The sequence below is a fragment of the Eublepharis macularius genome, chromosome 2, assembly GCF_028583425.1.
Source record: "Eublepharis macularius isolate TG4126 chromosome 2, MPM_Emac_v1.0, whole genome shotgun sequence".
In the NCBI taxonomy this organism is placed as follows: domain Eukaryota; kingdom Metazoa; phylum Chordata; class Lepidosauria; order Squamata; family Eublepharidae; genus Eublepharis; species Eublepharis macularius.
This window is the reverse complement of record NC_072791.1, coordinates 136,187,792-136,208,401: the sequence shown is the minus strand read 5'-3', so window position 1 is coordinate 136,208,401 and position 20,610 is coordinate 136,187,792. Positions and strand designations below refer to the sequence as shown.

Here is a 20,610-nt window from a genome sequence, read left to right as displayed (position 1 = left end):
TCTTACCTTTTTGTTATTCATTTCTAGTTTCCTTTATTAGATGGAACCTTGACAAAAAATAATATGCCTCCCAAAAGGCAAACATGCTTGGTCAGTCACCAAAGAACTGGAAGAGCATCCTCTGTTTACCTCTGCATCTACTAAGATCCTCACAGCCCCACCTTGTTAGGCCCTGTCAAACTAACTAGGACAGTTGCCAAAATTGTCTGCTATATAAGGCTTGGAGAGTACAGGTGAGGTAGTCTTTCTGACCAGAGGCTGTGTAAGTATCTTCCTGCCGAACTCCAGTCAAGATGGGGTTTGGTAGGGGGCTCCCATTATGGGCCCTAATGCTTATGATCTGCTGTATCCAACAAAAAGGTAAAAACTCTTTTGCTTTTTATTTCCTATTTAAAACACAACTGCAGTTAGACAGCATTATTAGTAACAGAATTATAACTCATTTTATTTTGTAAACCATATACGTTTGAATTTAAATTGGGGTTTTCCTCTAATATTATTTTAATTAAACATTTAATGCTTGTGTGCTAGCTGGGTATTTAATTCTATACTGCCTGCCTACAATGTTGCATGAAATCTTGATGAAAACAGCTTTGGGGACTAAATTTTAAAAGTATAATTGCCCCTTTCCTTGAAAAGTTGCTATTTCGCTATTAATATAAGCTTCTTAAAACATTTTAATTCTGTTACATTTCACATTATGAAAATACATGTCTCCTACTTAGAAGTCTGTAAGAATTTTAATAGACCAGATTAATTCAATTTTTTTTCAGTTCATTTGGATATAAAATCCCATCCTATGACAATAAGTAAACATATAGAAAAAACCACAAACGCCTCAGTCTAAAGCTTCACTGAAAAGGAACACGCAACCTGGCACCTCAAACTAGCAAGGCTAGGTGCCAGATGAACCTCCACTAGGAGGAAGTTCCCTTCACCCTCTTCTTGGTGACCATTCACCAGCAGGTACAAAAAGGGCCATTCACCAGCAGGTACAAAAAGGGCCTGTCTCGAAGATCCTACCTGACAGTTAAGATGATCCTTTAAGTATCCTGTTCTGCAGCAATTTAGGGCTTCAAAGGTACTAACTAGCACCTTGAGTTATGCCTGGAAGCAAATAGACAGCCGGTGGCATTTTTTCATGATGGGCATGGTATGACTGTAGCCAGCTTTGCACAGTAAAAATGGTTACAGCAATTTGTACCTACAGTAACTTCCAAACCAATTTAAAGAGCAGCTCCTCATAAAATGCAGTCCCTGATTGAGGGACTGTCTCTTTTGGGTGGTGGTGGTGGTCTATGTTTAATTACTACATCATAAATTAAAGCCCCTTTGACATCAGTGTGGATAAGGCACAACTATTTTTAGATCATGTTCTGCATCTTTTTGCTGAGCATATAGAGGGAAGAGCATTATTTCTTTTAAGTGTGAGATCACTTACAATTTAATGAGCAACAATTAACACTGATTATGAAATGGAAGGACCAGGTTAGGGTAAAAAGACCATGAGCAGAGTGGAACAGGGTTTTTTGAGCTGTCCTTTCCCACTACAGCCTCCCATATCCCCTGAAAAGCAGTTTCTGGAGGTCAAGGGACCCTCAGGAGCAGAGTGGAGTATGACACTACAGTCTGCAGTAGAAAAATTGGCATGAGTAAAAGTACTCTTCTCATGAAAGAGGGACTTTAGATATCACCTGATACCTTCATATTTCCTTTTTCATCTATTTTTAAATTTAAAACATAGAACAACATCTACTGTAGTAACCCACCACAATCAAATATGTTGATTTCCGTCAGTATCTTGGAAATTTCATACTTAAAAAATTGACACTGCCTGTTTAAGTCACCTCTCATATTCAGTGATAAAAAAAACCATGGTAATTAATACAGTCATAATCTATCCTGAGGGCACAGCTATGCTACAAGCTCAAATTAGTACATTTCTGCATTCCAAGAAACTTTACAAATTGTAGTTCCATAAGGGGTATAGGGAATCTTTAATGCACATTTCTCAGCATTTTACCAAAGTATAATTCCGAGAATGCTTTGGGGAGATGCTATGCTAGTTAGTGCTATAAATCTGATGTAAGTTTGTAGTGGTAACAAATCCTTCAAGTTAAACCCTATAAAATATCCTTGATTTCAACAGGATAGCTGAAACATGCTCTTAAATCAACAGGATTTTAAAACTTCCGCTGAACTGCACCCATTCAAAATAGATCTTAGTTTGAGATACAGACTAGAAGGAAAAGGCATCTCTGCATTTTTTGTGAAATCAAGAGGAGAGTTCCAAAGCTTCTCAGCAACTTGCATACTAGAATGCCCACCAGGCTGTGAGGCTTGATTGCTCGCAGCCTCTTACACTCTGAGAAGTGGGTAGCATGCTCCTGTATGGGCTTTGAGGAGCACCAACTGCCTTGGACTGCTATTTTTCTAAAAATCATTCCATGCGTGAGAACATGCACATGTTTGCCTCCTGGTCCCTAGGAGGCTGGATTGTGTTCACAACGTGCAATAAAAGCATCAGTTGATTTATCTACTAATTTAAAATATATACCCTGTCTTTCTTCTTTGGTAGCTTCTGGCACAGAAAGTCCTGAACCAGTTACCATCATCCCACCACAGACAGTGGCACCTGTTATAACTTGTAAGTTAGCAAATTAAGTCTCTCAATATACTCTTGTGGAGCAGATACGTTTATAAGTATGGCAGAACAAATAAGGAAGCAGGTTAGGCTGGTGATTCAACAAATTAGTAATAGGACAATTGCCATGGTAAATTTGGAATGCAACATGTTTGTTGATAAGCAGAGGGACAGAGGACATTATGGGAAGTCATTCTGGGTAGACATACAATAAATGAAATGGAAACCAGTTAATACAGTTGAATGTAGAAATTAAATAAATGGGCAAATGTACATATTAAAAGGCTGTGTGATCAAAGGTCATACTGAATACCCATATGCTAAACCATAGTGATTCCTCCAATGGCTATCATGAAGTGAGGCACCATTAGAAAGCTGGTCCACAGAGGTGCTACTACAGATTACTTGCATGAAGAGCTACAGGATAGTGAAGGGGATGAAAGCCTGCTCCTCACCAATCTGGGGGCGGGAGGATGAGTACCCTGGAGTAAGGGTTGCCAGCTTCCAGGTGGGGCATGGAGTTCTTGCAAAATTACAATTGATCTCCAGACTACAGAGATCAGTGTCCCTGGAGGACATGACAGCTTCGGGTGGAGTGGGGAGTCTATGGCATCACAGCCCTGCTGAGCTCCTTCCCCAAGCACCACTCCCAAATCTCCAGGAATTTCCCAAGATGGAGCTGGCAACCTGAATCTGGAGTTATTTCAGCTGCTTAACTAGAGGATTCTTTTCTGCATTTTCGCTGTTCAGCTAGTCTTGATCCCAAGTTCCCAACTCCTTCATATTACCAGAGCAGAGATAGGCTGATATTGCTACCAATATATACCAATATTGCTACCAATAATTCATGCCAAATGGAGAGAGGGGACATTGTACACCATCAAGAAGTACCCTACCCAACCTCTATTCTTATCTTGCATGCTCAACATGGAAAGGAGGTTGATTGGCATTTCTGCGAGACCTACTCTGGTCCATGCTGAGCAAGGGAGAATTGAGCCTTACCATTCTGTCCAATATCCTGGTGGACCATAGGCCTTCCTCTGTTTCCTCCACACACTTAGCTTGGATTAGAGATGGATAAATGGTAATATCAGCATGCCTCTGCTCTTAGTTGAGCACAAATGTCTATCTCTGGCCAGGCCAAAAGCGTGTTACCAGAACTGCTCTTTATTATAATGGGGAATTAGCTATAGCAGTCTGTAACTTAAAATTAAGCGCGGATCATAACCTATGTATACGGAGGTCCCGATCCCAGACACTCTAGTGACAAAGAGGCAGACTACAAATAAGTTCCAAACACGTGTATTTAGTGTGGCGTAAGCCTAAACTTGCACAAGCATACAAGAGAACATACAAGATCTAAGAAATACAGAGTATGAAATACAGAGACGTTCGCATTAGCTGGTTCCCAACGATGGTAGGGGGAATACTCACTTATCCTGAAGCGAAGCAGAGACACAACAGCGAGGGGGGTGGCCCAATGCCAGCACTGGAACCACAGACGGACAGCAAGGAGGTCTGGATGGGGAATGGCCTGAGCCACGGACAGCAAGGGGGGGGGGTCTGGATAGGGAATGGCCTGAGCACCGAGTGGTCTGGGAGACCAGCTTAAATACCCCAAAACGTACCCTGGGGCTGGTGCTGTACTTGGTGGTTCTCACAGATTAAAACAAAGGGTCTAATGGGCTACTGAATGGCTTGGATGGGCCACTTTGGTAATCTGATTGTGATAAGTGACACCTCAGGAAGAGGGGACAAAAGAGGGAGGGAGAAATCCAAGTGGGCTGAAAGGATGTTCCAGCGGACAGGGCTTGTCCTGATGTCATCAGCTTCTGGAATGCGGAGGTTTCTTTGAGATGCATTCTCTAAGTGCTTGGGATGGTCGGCACTTAGTTCTTCTCCGGGGCGGCTCCTAAGATATGCAGAGCGGGGCGAGGGGCTCTCGCTGCGGACGTGGTGTGCCCGCTTCGCCGAAATGGCTTCCCAAAGCAGTCTTCTTCCCAGGGTCTTCTGGCTGCCTGAGAACATGGATGCCGGCGGGGCATAGCTGGGGCTGGTTTGCAGGCTGCCCGGTAGCGAGGGCAAGCTCGGGGACCGGCCCGCGGGAGGCTCCAGGCGGGAACTGACCAGGGAGCGCCTAGCCAGGCTCGCTGGAGGTTTCCCCGGCAGGCGCCCGGCTGCTAGCAGAGCTTGGGCCCATATGAGGCAGGCTTCCATGGGGGCAGCGGGAACAACACTTTAAAACACAGTCCAAGGCAGGGAACAGGCACGGTCCGTGGCAGATGGCAATGCAGGCACGGGGCACACTTGTAATAAAGTCCAAACACACACTAGGAAGTCCAGATACAGGTCAGGGCAGGGCTGCCCAGAAATAGAGTCCTTTGTGCAGTTATCCAAACATGGAGTCAGTAAACTACACAGTCTATTGCAGCAGCAAGGTAATTGACACGCAGGCAGGAAACTGACACGTGCATTAACACACACACGTGTAAAGCAATCTTTGTGCAGCAGTGAAACAGTAACGCAGGAAACTTTAACACAGTTCATGGCAGGCCTTAAAGCAGGGGAGGGGGCCTGCTTGGCAACAAGCGGGCAAAGAAAAGAGAGCCCATTTTAGTATATGAAATGTTACTTACATATAACCAGAGGCATGAAATGAGTATAAGGAAGCAAAACATGGGTTAAAATGTAGATAATGATTTTTATGACACAGGAAGTATATAATTTTCCTTTACAACCTCTTGTGAATTCACAGCCTTCAATCCAGCTCACAATGGACGTGTATGTAGCACATGGGGCAACTTCTACTACAAGACGTTTGATGGTGACATCTATCATTTCCCTGGAGTCTGCAACTATGTCTTTGCCTCCCACTGCAATACCCCCTTTGAGGATTTCAACATCCAGATCAGGCACATTAGTGAGGAAAGGACTATCCACCAGATCACCATAATACTTGATGGGGTGCACATTGAAATGGAAATGGATGGCATTTCAGTTAACAATGAAAGGTAGAAACATATTCTTTTGCACCAAACAAAGCTGTTTCCTTAAACAGATTCATTCAAAGATATCAACAACTTTATCTAAGGGTTAATCCTTGTGATCCCCTAAACTCATGATAACTACTAGCAAACCCTGCATAAGTTAGTTTCCTGCTTGAAATATAAGACTGAAGTATAACTTTGGAAAACACTTCCTCATATTTTCCCATATCCCTGCATATGTCGTCTTCTTACTTGCAACAGCAGAATTAACACCTCTTCTAAAACCTGAAGAGGGTAACATGTGAGGCAATCTTCTGTTTCTTAGTAGAATATCTTTGCCCTTCTTTCCCACCCGAAGTGTCATGATGTAAGGTTCACAATGAAGCAAATCATACAAGAAGAAATGCCCTAATCTGTCAATGCAAATTGAAGACCTGCAAGGAATCATGGGGGGGGGGAGGGTTGGAAACCTCCCCTCCAGGATTCTGAGCTCTCAGCAGGTTGCAGGATGTTTTCTTTACCCTTCCTCATTGGTCCTTTTTGATTGACACTCTGCCAGTCTCAACAAATTTCTGTTCCTTCTGGATCATAGTCTTCATTTTTACCAAATTTTTCTTTTGGCTAGAATACAGAGTCCTATTTCTCTGAGTATCTGGAGTACCCTCTGAGTAGGAAAGGGCCTGCTGCCTTAACTATGGGTGGCCCAGATCTGCTATGTCTATAATTCACACAGGGACTTTACTATTAGATATAGTGACAAGATGAATATCCACTAAGATTCATAGGAAGAGGGAATAATGTGGAACTCCCTCCCTCTAAAAAACCTCTTCCATCAGATTCCTAAGAGCTTTCAGAGGATTGATTTCTTCCTCTCTTTTTAAGTTCAGTTTTTTAAATTTGAAATTGTAACACATGTACAACTGAAGGTGCTGAAATAAAGGAACATGACCTATTACATAAAGACATGGATCTTTTGCAATATTATTGTAAAGATGGAATGCAAGATCTTCAGTATTTGTCACTTTCAGGTGGGTATCCATGTTGATCTGCAGCAGATGAGCAAGATTTAGGTTCAGTAGCACCTTAAAGACTAGCTAGATTTCCAGTGTATGCGCTTTCAAGAGTCAAAATTATCTTTTTCAGATATATTAAGAAGTAGAAATATGTAGAATTTTATACAGCCAGAAGGTGTGAGGTATATTTAAAGTAAGGGTACAAGGTATAATAATCCTGTAATTAGCTTGATAGAGTTGGGGTTTGAAAAGCAGAAAATTAGCATTGGTAGCGCAAGCAGAATCCAATGTCCCTAGTAAGCTCTCTCTCTCTCTCTCTCTCTCTCTCTCTCTCTCTCTCTCTCTCTCTCTCTCTCTCTCTCTCTCTCTCTCTCTCTCTCTCTCTCTCTCGCTCTCGCTCTCGCTCTGTGTGTGTGTGTGTGTGTGTGTGTGTGTGTGTGTGTGTGTGTGTGTGTGTGTGTGAGAATTTGCAAATAAACTCAATTTCAGCAATCTTGTGTTATAATTTTCCTCTCTGCTTGAGAACTGCTACTCTTAGGCCAGCAACAGAATGTCCTGGAAGATCAAAATGTTCTTCCACCAGTTTTTGAATGCTGTTTGTTATCAGATTTATGCCTATATATTCTTTTGCAGAGACTGATGTGTTTGTCCAATATAGAGAGTTGAAGGGTATTGCTGACACTTGCTGATGGCATATATAACATTGGAAGATAAACAAGTGAATGAGCCTGAAATGGTATAGCTGGTGTTGTTAAGTCCAGTGATAATGTTGTTAGAATGAATATAGGAACAGAGTTGGTATCTTGGTTTATTGCAGGTCCTGGTTCCAGAGTTCGTGTCGGGAAGTGCACTGTTGTGAATGAGTTGTTGTTTAAGGTTGGGAGTAGACATGGGCACGAACCACAAAAAACCTGAACCATGCAGTTCGTGGTTCGTGGGGCTTCCACGAACCAGGAACCAGGAACTCCCACGAACTGGGGCAAATTCGCAAACCAGTTCATGGTTTGTGGCGTTTAAATGCCCCTTTCTGGCTGCTTAGCAGAGGTAGGAAAGGGGGCATTTAATCGTTTAAAGAGCCCTTTCCTGCCACTTGCAAGCGGCAGGGCCCTTTAAACGGCCCAAACTCCACAAACCCCAGCCCCAGCTTTGCAGCAGCAGGGAAAGGGGCATTGCCCTTTAATACAAACCAAGCGGAACCAGCAGACCAGTTCCGTGGAAGTTCATGGAAATGAGCTTCCACGAACCACTGGTTCCCGACCCATGAACCGGGCTGGTTCGTGGGGTTTTTTGGTTCGTATTCTGGTTTGTGCTCATCTCTAGTTGGGAGGCTTTCTGTGGGCAAGAACAGCTTTGCTTCCTAATGGCTGTGAGAGAGCAGTATCATTGCTGATAAAATCCACATACTTCTACTTTTGAATGAATATGAAGATGGGAGCTTTGACTTTTGAAAGCTCACACTCTCAAAATCCAGCTGGTCTTTAAGATGCTACTGGACCAGAATCTTGCTCCAGTATTTATCAGTTAATGAAACTCCTCTCCCTTTTATAAACTGACATTAAGCTGCTCTCAACATTCCACCGCTTTTGCAACATTTTCAGTCTTCAACAGGCTGGCTTCAAAATACTTTTTAAAGTTATCATTTTGATTATTTTAGTTAATTATTTCTTGTTATTAATCTTCTTTGCTAGTGTAAATATTATTCTGCATACCCAGGGACTCCCGTATGACCTGCTATGCAGCTTTCATCATCCACACAGGAGCCAATCATTTTATTAACTGATCTACAATAACAATAACAATAACAATAACAATAACAATAACAATAACAATAACAATAACAATAACAATAACAATAACAATAACAATAACAATAACAATAACAATAACAATAACAATAACAATAACAATAATAGCATTTGATTTATATACTGCCCTTCAGAACAACTTAATGCCTACTCAGATTGGTTTACAAAGTGTGTTGTTATTACCCCCACAACAAACACCCTGTGAGGTGGGTGGGGCTGAGAGAGCTCCGAGAAGCTGTGACTGACCCAAGGTCACCCAGCTGGCTTCAAGTGGAGGAGTGGGAAATCAAACCCGGCTCTCCAGATTAAAGAACTCTTAACCACTACACCAAATTGGCTCTCTAGTGATTAGAACAGTTTGAAAAAATCATGCAAAGAACCTGATGACTCAGAAGCACAGGCATTTTGCACTGCTTACACTTCATTTCTGAATGAAGATGGCAATAAGTACTACTGGTGCTTTTTCATCAGGGTTCAGCTGCCTTACAGTGGATCTGGATTTAGGATTGAAACAGCTGGCAACTACATGATGATGTCTGCCAAGATCCTACAATTCATGTGGAATAAAAAAGACAACATAATGGTAAGTATAAGCGCTAGAGGCAGGACTGGTATCATCCAGACACAGTGGCATATAAACCTCTGAAATAAAGTATTCTACAACTCTACCACTTGCAGGAGTAGACCAGTATATTCCTCATGGACTCACGTTTTGTATACACGTTCACTCAGTCCAAGTACAATACAGAAACTACCTAAATAACATTTGCTAATTTAAAGGCCCCAAGTGGGGCTTGAAATGAGTTAATTTGGGCCAGCACTGCAGACTTTAACACAGGCCAATGTGGGGATTTTCAAGGTCATATTAACGACATGTTCTTTGGTATGCTTGTGCCTGTTACTGGGTGTATATACATACCTATTATGTTTTTCTATTTGCAAGCAGTTCTCATTTTCCCTAGAAACATTTGCAGTCAGTACATACTTGAAGATAGCTACCAAAAGGATTATCAGTCTCCATGTGGTGGCTGGAGATCTCCTGGAATTACAACTGATTTCCAGGCCACTGAAATCAGTCCCCCTGGAGAAAATGGCTGCTTGGGAGAGTGAACTCTTATGACTTTAAAACCTGCTGAGATCCTGCCACTCCCCAAACCCCATCCTCTCCAGCTCCACCCCAAAATCTACAGGAATTTCCCAGCCTGGAACTGGCAACAGTAGTGACCAAGGTGTGTTTACATTTGACAGCTAATCTCCATTGCTAAAGGGGAGGGGAACACATTTGATTTCCAAATTTATCATACAAACTCCTTTGCTGGTTACACTTGTTACCCCAGATTTCCTTTCCTAATAAAATTTTACTTTGATAGGCAATAACTTGACTTGTAGGTTTTGGAGGAAGGGGGGCTCCAAATAAAAAGTGTGCAATGGGAAGAAAGAGAACAGCTTTTGTTACAGATCTTACAATGAAATTTAGATTTTAATGAATAGTATAGAGCTTCTGAATCACAAATGAAACCCAAATTTTCTGTCCACTAAATCTGAATTAGCTTCTTGAACCATTTACGTAACGTTGATGAAGTCTATTTTGGTGCATCCAATGCAGCTGCTTTCATTCAGTTTCAATACATATATCTGTGGAGGGAGGGTCTGTCTATCAATTAACTTTTATCAACTTTCTCCAATATACTTTCAGCTGGAACTAGACCCAAAATACGCCAATCAGACCTGTGGACTTTGTGGGGATTTTAATGGCATTCCAACTTACAATGAATTCTATTCAAACAGTAAGTATCAACCCTAGCTGTTTATTAGGGTTTTTTTTACACTGTATTGTTAAACTACAACCTCTTTAATGGCTTTGCTTTTTATCCTTTTTGAAATAAAAGAAGTGGCACATTAAGCTTCAGTATTAAAGTGCTGGTTTTTCCTCAAGCATATTACTCTTCAGTTTTTATTTCATTTAGTAAACATTTAAATGTGAGATGGATTTCAGTCTAAAATGTTTCAAATAAACAAGAAGCAATTTTTCAAATTCAAATATTGTTTCTGAAATGAAAGTGGAAGATTTTGAGTTGCCTTATACTCTATGGTCCATCTTGCTAGTGTAGTATAGTGGTTAATAGTGTCAGGCTAATGTCCTGGAGACCCAGGTTCAAATCTCTACCCTGCCAAAGATGTTTAGCAGGTGACTTTAGGTCACTCACAAATTCTTAGCCTAACCTACTTCACCAGCAGGGATCCCGTTCTCTCAGGGGGGGGGATCCCCCGCTCCCAGCTTCTGCCCCCTGCCACTTCTTTCCTGGCTGGCGGGGGCAGGGGAGGGCAGGGAATAGAACTGGGAGCTTCAGAGCGTGCTCCAGCACACTCCAGAGGATTTCCTTGTTGCATCGGGAATGACATCATTCCCAGTGTGACAAGGAACCAAAGGTCCCTGCATGGGGCTGATTTGATAAGCTCCCAAACTAGAGTTGGGGGGCTAATTTTTATCAAATCAGCCCCGCATGGGGACCTTCACTTTCTTGTTGTGTGGCGAGTGTGGCGAGGAAGTCCTCCAGGGGGAATTTCCCTCCGTGCACCCCCCCCCCAGAACTCCCTTGTCCCTGGTTTGGGCCTCAGGGTACCTGGCAACCCTAAAGGATTTGTGAGGATAAAATGGAGGAGAGGAGAACAATGTAAGCCACTTGGGGTCTTCCCTGAGGAAAATGGTAGCCTGTAAATGAAGTAAATAAATAAAATATATTGCAGGAACTATCCAATATGACTGGCAGCAACTCTATGAGTTCTTGGGGAAAATACTTCTCAGCCCTTTCTTTTATAGCTGGAATCTATTATATGCTCTGCCTTCCTATCCCATCTATCTCATATAAAGATATAAAAAATTCTGGAAAGTTTGAAGCCATAGAAGAATTTTTTTAAAAACTAACCGAACCTTGGGTAAAAACTGAGATATATAAAATGCTTATCAATCCTGAACTTGAAATATATAAATGCTTATCAACCCTAAACTTTTTTTACTGTGTTCACAATCTAAAAAGCACCATTTATAATTCAGTTAGCATATAAAATTGTACTATTTGGCATATTTATGCAACTGTATAAACAAAACTGCAAATATATCTACTATGAGAGGCACACCTACCAACTCCTGCAGTCTATGTTAGGAGTCCCCAGTGTTCTGTCCATGGACACCATATTGCCCGCCGACACTATTCCTGGCACCCACCACCAAGTGCTTTTAGAAAGTGGGCAGGGCTAGGTGGTGCTTTTGCCCAGCAGGGTTCTGATTGGCTATGCAGATTAAAAGACATCCTGTTAAACAGAGCTTCTAACTGAAATGGTGAAGAGTAACATTTTTGTGGTTGGCCCTGCCTCCTGTGGCAGCCATTTCATGCTTGCATCACCATCCTGTGTCGAATTCCAAAGGCGCCCAGAGGCTCAAAACCCTTGCTCTATGCTATTTGAGCATGGGTATTTTAGTTTTTGTCATCTGATAAGCAGGAAAAATAAAAACATAAAATATACTAAATAATTTTTGTAATAAACAAAATACAGTGTATAATTTAGGACAGAAATGGTCTTATGTAGTCACAATTTCACTAGCAGCATATCTTGATGTAGTATTAAACTTTACAAAAATGGAAAAACTTTCATTAATGTATTATACATATTATAGCATATTAATTGTGGACAAAATAACTCAGGTCTAAACAATAAATATATCTTCGAAAAATCTGTTGTATATGTCTACAGTTTATATAGGAATTATTCTCTAATATTGTCTCACATAACAATGTTCATATTATTCATTCTAAGTGAATAAATTTTTGATGTATTGTCGAAGGCTTTCACGGCCGGAGAACAATGGTTGTTGTGGGTTTTCCGGGCTGTATTGCCATGGTCTTGGTATTGTCGTTCCTGACGTTTCACCAGCAGCTGTGGCTGGCATCTTCAGAGGTGTAGCACCAAAAGACAGAGTTCTCTGAGAGAACTCTGTCTTTTGGTGCTACACCTCTGAAGATGCCAGCCACAGCTGCTGGCGAAACGTCAGGAACGACAATGCCAAGACCACGGCAATACAGCCCGGAAAACCCACAACAACCATCGAATAAATTTTTATCTAAAAAACATTTCACTCTTACAAAACAGAACATATTTAACTAGGGTTTTTTTTTTTAATCCCTCCCCAAATTTTCAATTTCTCCACTATTTTTTTTAAAGTACTTAGGGAAATGTTTTCTGTTTTACCCTGGTCCTTCACAGGCCTAATCTTATACAAACACATGGTACCATTTTTCATATATAGAAATGTTGCTTGTTTAAGAGCTCCCCAATACACACACACCTTCAAAATCAAGTGCCATATGAAAAGTTACATGTGAGAGAAACAGTTAGCTTTCTCAGATGAGGTACCCTAACCCTTGTACAGCACTTGATTATCTAGAACACTCAGGGCCAAGCTACAAGTGATGAATGACACAGGTTGGACACTTGTCAGCTTCCCTCAAGTTTTGATGGGAAATGTAGGCATCCTGGTCTTGCAGCTTGGCTCTCTGACTGCTGTCCAATGGACTTTTCAACTGTCATTTGTCCAACATTCCGCCAAGCTGCCTACATTTCCCATCAAAACTTGAGCGAAGCTGACAAGTGTCCAACCTGTGTCATTTGTCACTTGTAGTTTGGCCCTCAGTTAACTGTCATAGCAGAGAGGGTCAAGCTCATCCTCCACCATTGTGAGGGTTGTCAGGTCCCCTTACCCTTGAGGGGAAGGACTACCTAGCAGGGTGGGGGGACTACTTCTTTTCAGTCTTGCATGTGCCTGCTCCAGAGCCTCCACAGTGATGTCACTTTGGCTTAAATCAGAAGCCCGGCAGGAGATTGGCAACGGGTTTGCCTGGCTAAATTGTCCTGTTTCGCAAGGCTCACAGCTTCATCAAAAGCCACAAATGAATTCTTAGTGTAAAGCATATTCCTTTACTACAAAGTAACCTGCTGGACAAGAGTCAAGTTTCTTCTTAGTTTTAGTTCAACAATATTTCCTCTCTTGTTCCTCTTGGGAGGAAGAGAGGAAATATTGTTGAACTAAAACTAAGAAGAAACGTGACTCTTGTCCAGCAGGTTACTTTGTAGTAAAGGAATACGCTTTACACTAAGAATTCATTTGTGGCTTTTGATGAAGCTGTGAGCCTTGCGAAACGGGCCAATTTAGCCAGGCAAACCCGTTGCCAATCTCCTGCCGGGAGCAGCCGGAGAGAGTGGGCGCTCCCCCTTCCTTTTGATTTTGACCCTCGGCATTTATGAATAAAGCCTTGGATTGCAGCAGCGGTCTTTTGGCGTGTCCTTAGTGTGCCTTTGCTTTGGAGTTTGGGACCGTTCCCCCTGTCCTTTGTCTTAAATCAGAAGCAACAGAGTCTCAGTGTCTCAAAACAGCATTTTCACTGGTTTTGGCTGATTCCTAAAGAAATGGCCTGCTGAGACTCTGTCACTTCTAGTTTAAACTGGAAGCAATGTCATGGAGGGAGGACATGTAGTGTGAGCGCCCCATTTTGTCACACACTACTGTGGCTGGCAACCTAGCCACCATATACCCCTGAATTTTCTGACTGTACAAAGTCTGGGACTTATTTAATTTTTGCAGGTTCATGTTGTAGTGCTGATTTCTTCAGCCACCTGAGATGAAGGAGGTGGTGCTTTTATTTTAAAACCTTAATTCCCCCCTCCCTTTATATATTGACCTTTTCCTGTTATAATTAGGGCTGTGCACTTCAGTATTCGCGGAGCCGATCCAGAAAGATTCTGGATATCCGAGTCAAAGCTTTCTGAAACTTTTGGAAAGCTTCGGAAAACTTCGTGACTGAGTTTAAAGGGCCCCGCTGCTGCTTGCAAGCAGCAGCGGGGCCCTTTAAACATCATCCCACCCCCACTGACCCACCCACCTAGTTTGCAGCAGCTGCCGCCTGACCCTGCGGGGCATTGGAGAACACTGGAGCTGCCTCCTCCAGCCCTTCCTGCCCCTCAAATGGCCGCAGCGCCGGTGCCACAGCGGCCATTTGAGGGGCAGGAAGGGCCGAAGGAGGCAGAGAAAGCTCCTCCTGCCCCTGAAATGGCCTCTGCGGCGCCGGTGCACCATGGCCATTTGAGGGGCAGGAAGGGCCAGAGGAGGCAGCTCCTGCCTTCCCCAATGCCCCGGAGGCTCAGGTGGCGGCACGAGGTTGCGACAGCCTGGAACCTCCAGACTGTTGCAGCAGCCTCATGCTGCCACGGTGGCGGCAGCACAAGGCTGCTGTGATGGCCTGGAACTTCCAGGCCATTGCAGCCTTGTGCTGCTGCGGCGGCGGCGGCAGTGGCCCAAAGCACAGCTGACCCTCCTGCCAGGTAAGGTAAGTGGAGGGGAGGTGGAGGGGTTGCCCCAGGGGGGGTAGGAGTGGGGGAGTTGCCCCCCTCACTTCAGTATGCTCCAAATATTTATGGAGCATACCGAAGCGAGTAAATTTCCTTAATTCCGAAGCGGCAAGAATTAAGGTATTTCTGAATTCCCCCCCCCCCCGCTTCTGGTAAACCTGAAGCGGGAAACCCAAATCAACCCCCTCCTGCACACTCCTACTTATAATCCCACCTAACAATGGGGAGACATGAGTCTTTCATTTCTAATTTCAATTGCAGTTTGTATGTTCAAAAACACAGTACTTTAAGCTATTTGAGCACCAGCAACAAAGTATGTGTACCTTGTCTTCTGCTTTGATAAACTTCTATAATACCCAGTGGGACAATGTGCAAACTGTCCCTGCGTCTTAAATGCATTTATCTTCCATTAATTAATTCATTAATGGAAAAAATCAAAAGTTTAAGGCACATCTATTTGTAAATGCTTTTTCTAACCTCTGAAGTCAATTTCAGGAAGAAAAATCATTCTGTTACTCATACAGCATATGACTAATGCTATTCCAGGTTAATGGAAAAGCAGCAGCAGGTATTAAACATTCATTCAGGGGAAGTAGAGATGTTACCTATTCCTGTAGGAGCCACTTCACTGAGAGTGGCTGTTGCACAGCTATGATAACATCAGAATGGTCCCACCACATGAGCAGGAACCAATCATATAAGTCATTCTCAAGAACAATCCCCACAAGGATGCTAGTGTCATATTCAGGATCCACATGCACAGCCCCTGTCCATGTTATCAGGCCATTTTAAATTTCCCTTGGCCATAGGGAAGTTATTCATGGAAAAATACTTCCCACGCAGGTACAAAAATGTTTTGAGGGCTGAATGACAGAATTGAATTCAGGAGCATGTACTATTTCTATACATCTAGTATGCCCCCCTTCACTCCTGACACTGCATCATCCTGTGTTAATTTTCTACAGCCTGGGTGGTTTATAGGGATTCCCAACAGGAAAGTACCTACTTTTCAACAAGACATTTACTGCATTCCTAGTTTGTTGCAATGCTGTACAGAGAGCAGGGAAGCAGCTGTGTAGACATTCCTAAGAGTAACAGCACCCTTCTAAGAAAATTCCTGAAAGGAAATGTCTGTAACAGGTATTTTTCTTTCTATAAATCCCTTATGCCATATGGCTTTATTTATTGCAGATGCCAAGATAACTCCATTGCTGTTTGGGAATATGCAAAAGATGAATGGGCCAACAGAAGACTGTGAGGATCCTACATCATCATCCCTGATAAACTGCGCCAATGTTTCTGTAAGGATTTTTAAAATTCTTTTCATTAGTCTTATTTTCAAAAGCATATTCAGTGCTTTATTTTTTTAAAAAAAGGTGCAAGTACTCTCATATAAGTTTGGACCGATTCCCATCAACTCCCCTTTTAGGACTTGGGAGAATCCTGAGAAAAGGTGATAAAACTCAGTTCCTCCCTCACCAGAACCCCCATCCAACCTTCTGCCATCCTGCTGGCTTCCCAAGTAGGGTTGCCGGCTCTGGATTGGGAAATTCCTGGAGACTTGAGGGTGGAGCCTGGAGAGGGTGGGGTTTGAGAAGAGGAGGGCCCTCAGTGAGGCATAATGCCAGAGAGTCCATCCTCCAAAGCAGTCATTTTCTCCAGGGGAACTGATCTCTGTAGCCTGGAAATTAATTGTAATTCTGGGAGATCTTCAGCCACCCAAGACACCTCTCCTCCACCCTCACAGGAACATGTTTTTAAAGGATTCCCCCTTTCCCACCTTTCTGGGTTTCCTCCCAGTTCTCACCCAACCTCCCTGAGTGGTCCTTCTCACATTCTATCCATTGGGAGGGCTGGGTAGACTCTGCAATCTCCTGGACTTTCCTACTCCCTCTCAGCCCAGGGTGGACATTTACTCTGCTCTCTGCCTGGGCTGCACCTGCTGCTTCTGAACTTCTCCAGTGACTCCCTTGGCAGCCTCAGGCCTGTGCTTGCTCTCCTCAGGCTGCCAACAGCCTCCTATGAGCCTGGCTGATATTGAGCTGCCTGGGCTGCTGCAGGAGAAAGATGAGTTGGCTGCATGGCTGGGGGTTGCTGCCTAGGGGTGGACATGGGTGTTTACCGCTGCATTCCAATTGGAAAGGATATCTATAGAGGTGCCTGCCATTGAGGTGCTGACAGAGGAGACACTGGAGGGACAGTGTCTGCTGCTGCAAAGCCGGGGAGGGGGTAGAAATGAAGACAGCATTGCCAGACATATCCCAAATGTATTTATCAGAATTAAAACATGCTTTCTTGAAGTTGCAGACTATGTTGGTTTAATAAAGTATTTTTGTTTTTCTTTTCCATCTAGACTATTTGCCAGGAAATACTGATGGGCCCTGCATTCTCAGATTGTAATGATCTCGTGGGGGTGAATGAATACATTGAGTCTTGTGGGCAGGACTTATGCTTCTGTGACAAAAACACAACATTCTCCTGTCTCTGTGACACTTTTGCTGAATACTCCCGGCAATGTGCTCATGCTGGTGGGCACCCTCAGAACTGGAGAACCCCAGATTTATGCCGTAAGTATTTATCTAGTATAACTCATACCTAGTCAGTGATGAAAATGGTACGTTGTGATGTTTAATCTTTGTTTTTACTTCAATGGGTCATTTGATACCATTCCTCATGGTATTCAGTAATTAACCTGGAAGAATATGAATCAGAAGGTGCTATGAAAATGAGAGTTCACGCATAGGGTGTAGAGTTGCAAAATTGTAAAGGAGTAAACTAATGGATCATTGTCAAGCTGGCAGGTGGAGATATGTTCCATATGCCAGTAGCTGGAAACCATCAAGAATCTGGTGGGCCAGGGACATGGTGAGTGCCATCAGGGCGAGGTTATTACATCATTTCTGGGGAAAACCTGGAAGTGACATTGTGTCTTTCTAGGAATTTCTGGAAATTCAATGGCATTATGTTACTTCCAGGTTTTCCCCAAAAGTGACATAAAATGGCACACCAACAGCAATTTTTTCTTCATTTTCTTCCCACCAACCAACAGAGCAGTGGCAGGCTGTGGAGATTGCCAGTGGGTGGTTCCCTGCCATAGCGGGAGGCCTGGCAACCCTGGTAGTGGCATATGGTTATGTAGCAAGGCTGATAACATCTGAGAGTTGCGTTATCTGAAGCATTTGGTCTAATAGGTGGCACATAACAGTACTATTCTATTAATATTAATGCATGATCAGGCTTTTAATTTTTAAGAAGGGTATAGTATAAACCAAAAGCAGAAATTTGAATTCATATCCTTTCTTCCAGCAATGACATGCCCCTTCAACATGCAATATCAAGAATGTGGATCACCTTGTGCTGACACTTGCACCAACTCTGAAAGATCGCAGCTCTGTGAAGATCATTGTTTGGATGGCTGCTTCTGTCCTCCAGGTAAGCTTCCATCTTCACACTATCTCCAAAGAACCATTCTGGTTCTTTAAGATTACAGTGGCTGAAATGTCTTGCACACTTGCTCTTGTGAAGTGTCATTGATCTTAACAGGACTTAATCCCTTTATGGCTTTCACTATGCAGGTAATAAGATCTTCTTAAATTCAATAATTGCTTTCAAAGAATAATTAAAATATTAGTACAAACTTCTTTTCTCTAGGGAAGCAAACCATATTTTACATTAGTTGCAAATCTTGCCCTAGGACTGATTCATGTAGCTCAGTATAATTTCTTCAGTTGTGTTAAATATCCATTATACTTTATATATTATTTATTCTTATAGGAACAGTATATGATGACATCAACAACTCTGGCTGTGTCCCCATTCAGGAGTGTTCCTGTATTTACAATGGCAAAGCCTATGCTCCAGGAACAACTTATTCAGACCACTGCCGATCCTGGTAATTTACATCCTTTGATTGAATGAACTTGTATTTAGTACAGAAAAATAGCTTTTATTCATTATTTCAACATCAAAATGTTGTAGCATTTTTGCTGAACTTACTAAATTGCAAAATGCTGACACTTTTAACAACAAGCATCCATTCTTATGCTTTTGACATGTTTATTTCTGCATAAGACAATACAGTCTAATGCCAGTGGCAGATCACCTTTTCTAAAAACAGATACATCTTCACTTGGATTCCCTTTCTCTCCTTCCAGTTCTTGTAGTGGAGGCCAGTGGAGCTGCACAGAGATGCCATGCCCAGGTATTTGCTCAGTAGAAGGTGGATCACACATCTCCACTTATGATGAAAAACATTATAACGTGCATGGAGACTGTAGTTATGTTCTCTCTAAGGCAAGTATCCAGGATAAATCTTAGTAGAAATTAGTAAAATATTTGTTTTCTCCATTCTAAGCTTTTCTTTCTGGGATTATAAAACCACAGCAATTGTTCCTGAAGCAAATCTTTTGCTTTGGATATCATATCACAGCATTTTGTCCAGTTCCTGATTCTAAGTTTTAAATCTTTCTCACGTCTTCTTTGTTTTAGCAATACTGCACCGTTTCTCATGATGAATCAGTCTTCTTATAAATGTGTATAAAAGCAAGCTTACAAGAAACAACTTTGGTGGGAAAGAACACACAAATTCTCCTCTGCAGGAATATTAACAATTTTCTCTAATTTAATAAAATACTACACAAATATGTTGTGACACCACACAATCTGATATTTCAGAGACTCATCAAGAACCATTTATATCTAGAAATAATCTAGAAGATCAGGAAATCACAAATGAGTACAAACATACATCTATTATTTCTCAACTTTGCCTCTGGTCCTACCTCATTTCCAACTGAATCCTTCAGATGATTATAGCAATAGCAATAGCCCACCCTGAAGCTGCATAATTTGCTAAACTATAGTGCCGCAAATCTGCTGTAAAGCATGCTGCTGAAAAATGCTGTAAGACATAGCAGATGGTTTTAAAAGGAGCAGGAGACCCCACTTTAGTTGTAACACATTTTCAGTAGCACTGATTTCACAGTGGAGTTGTTTGAGGCGGAAACTATCAAAATAAAGGTTTGTATTACCTGAAGGAATCCAAAGGGTTCCTTGTGGGGCAGGGTTGTGTAAATAGCTTGTCACTTTCAAAATTTAGATATTTCAGTACACAGAATTATTTTACAAAACAAATAGTGGGTATTAAAGGGAGAAATTAAACAAATATTTGAAATGGATCTTTCTCTATAGTTGATGATTCATTTTTTTAAAAATCCATTTCAACAGATAAATCACACTCACTGTAAGATTAGCTAAATCCTAGGTCTAAGCTGTCTTCCAATGTAAAGAAAGTCAGATTGTACCTCAGCAAGCTTCTGAGTAGAGATGGGCACGATCCAAAATAAATTAACGATCCAGCCGATCGTGGATCAGTGCCGGCGACGATCCCCAATAAATGATCCACACCGATCATCTCCCGTTCCCGATCTGTGAATCGTGGAAGCCAAAGCAGGGCGCACTGCTATTCCTAGCTATGTGGGAAGGTGGGTGCTGGTGGCGGCCGCCGGGCCCAGCGGGCACGGGGAGATGGCGATGAGCCGCTTCCCCTCAGGGGGCAGGGGGGTCTGGCCTGTGTTTGGCTGTCAGAGCTGCCTATCAGGGTTTGCAAGGATGAGATTGGAGTGCCCATGGCTACAGAACACCGCCTTCCCCCTCCCTCCCCTGGCTGTCTTCTCCCAACTGGTGACTGTTTTGCTGCTCTGTGGTTGGAAGGAAGCCCTGCTGATCAAGGAAAGCTGGGCTTCCATTTGGGTTTCCAG

At 42.6% G+C, this 20,610-nt stretch overlaps 1 protein-coding gene across 1 annotated transcript in view; it reads left to right on the top strand.

The window, feature by feature from the left end:
• Positions 1–270: 270 nt before the first annotated feature.
• Positions 271–20,610, top strand: part of LOC129325271 (mucin-5B-like) — a 91,908-nt gene continuing 71,568 nt past the window's right edge. Inside the window, exons 1-10 of the mRNA XM_054972916.1 lie at positions 271–360; positions 2,579–2,647; positions 5,400–5,655; positions 8,921–9,032; positions 10,146–10,236; positions 16,043–16,152; positions 17,205–17,418; positions 18,158–18,283; positions 18,626–18,743; positions 19,006–19,144. Coding sequence (XP_054828891.1) covers positions 294–360; positions 2,579–2,647; positions 5,400–5,655; positions 8,921–9,032; positions 10,146–10,236; positions 16,043–16,152; positions 17,205–17,418; positions 18,158–18,283; positions 18,626–18,743; positions 19,006–19,144 — 1,302 coding nt within the window. The 5' untranslated portion in view covers positions 271–293. The remainder of the gene's footprint in view (positions 361–2,578; positions 2,648–5,399; positions 5,656–8,920; positions 9,033–10,145; positions 10,237–16,042; positions 16,153–17,204; positions 17,419–18,157; positions 18,284–18,625; positions 18,744–19,005; positions 19,145–20,610) is intronic.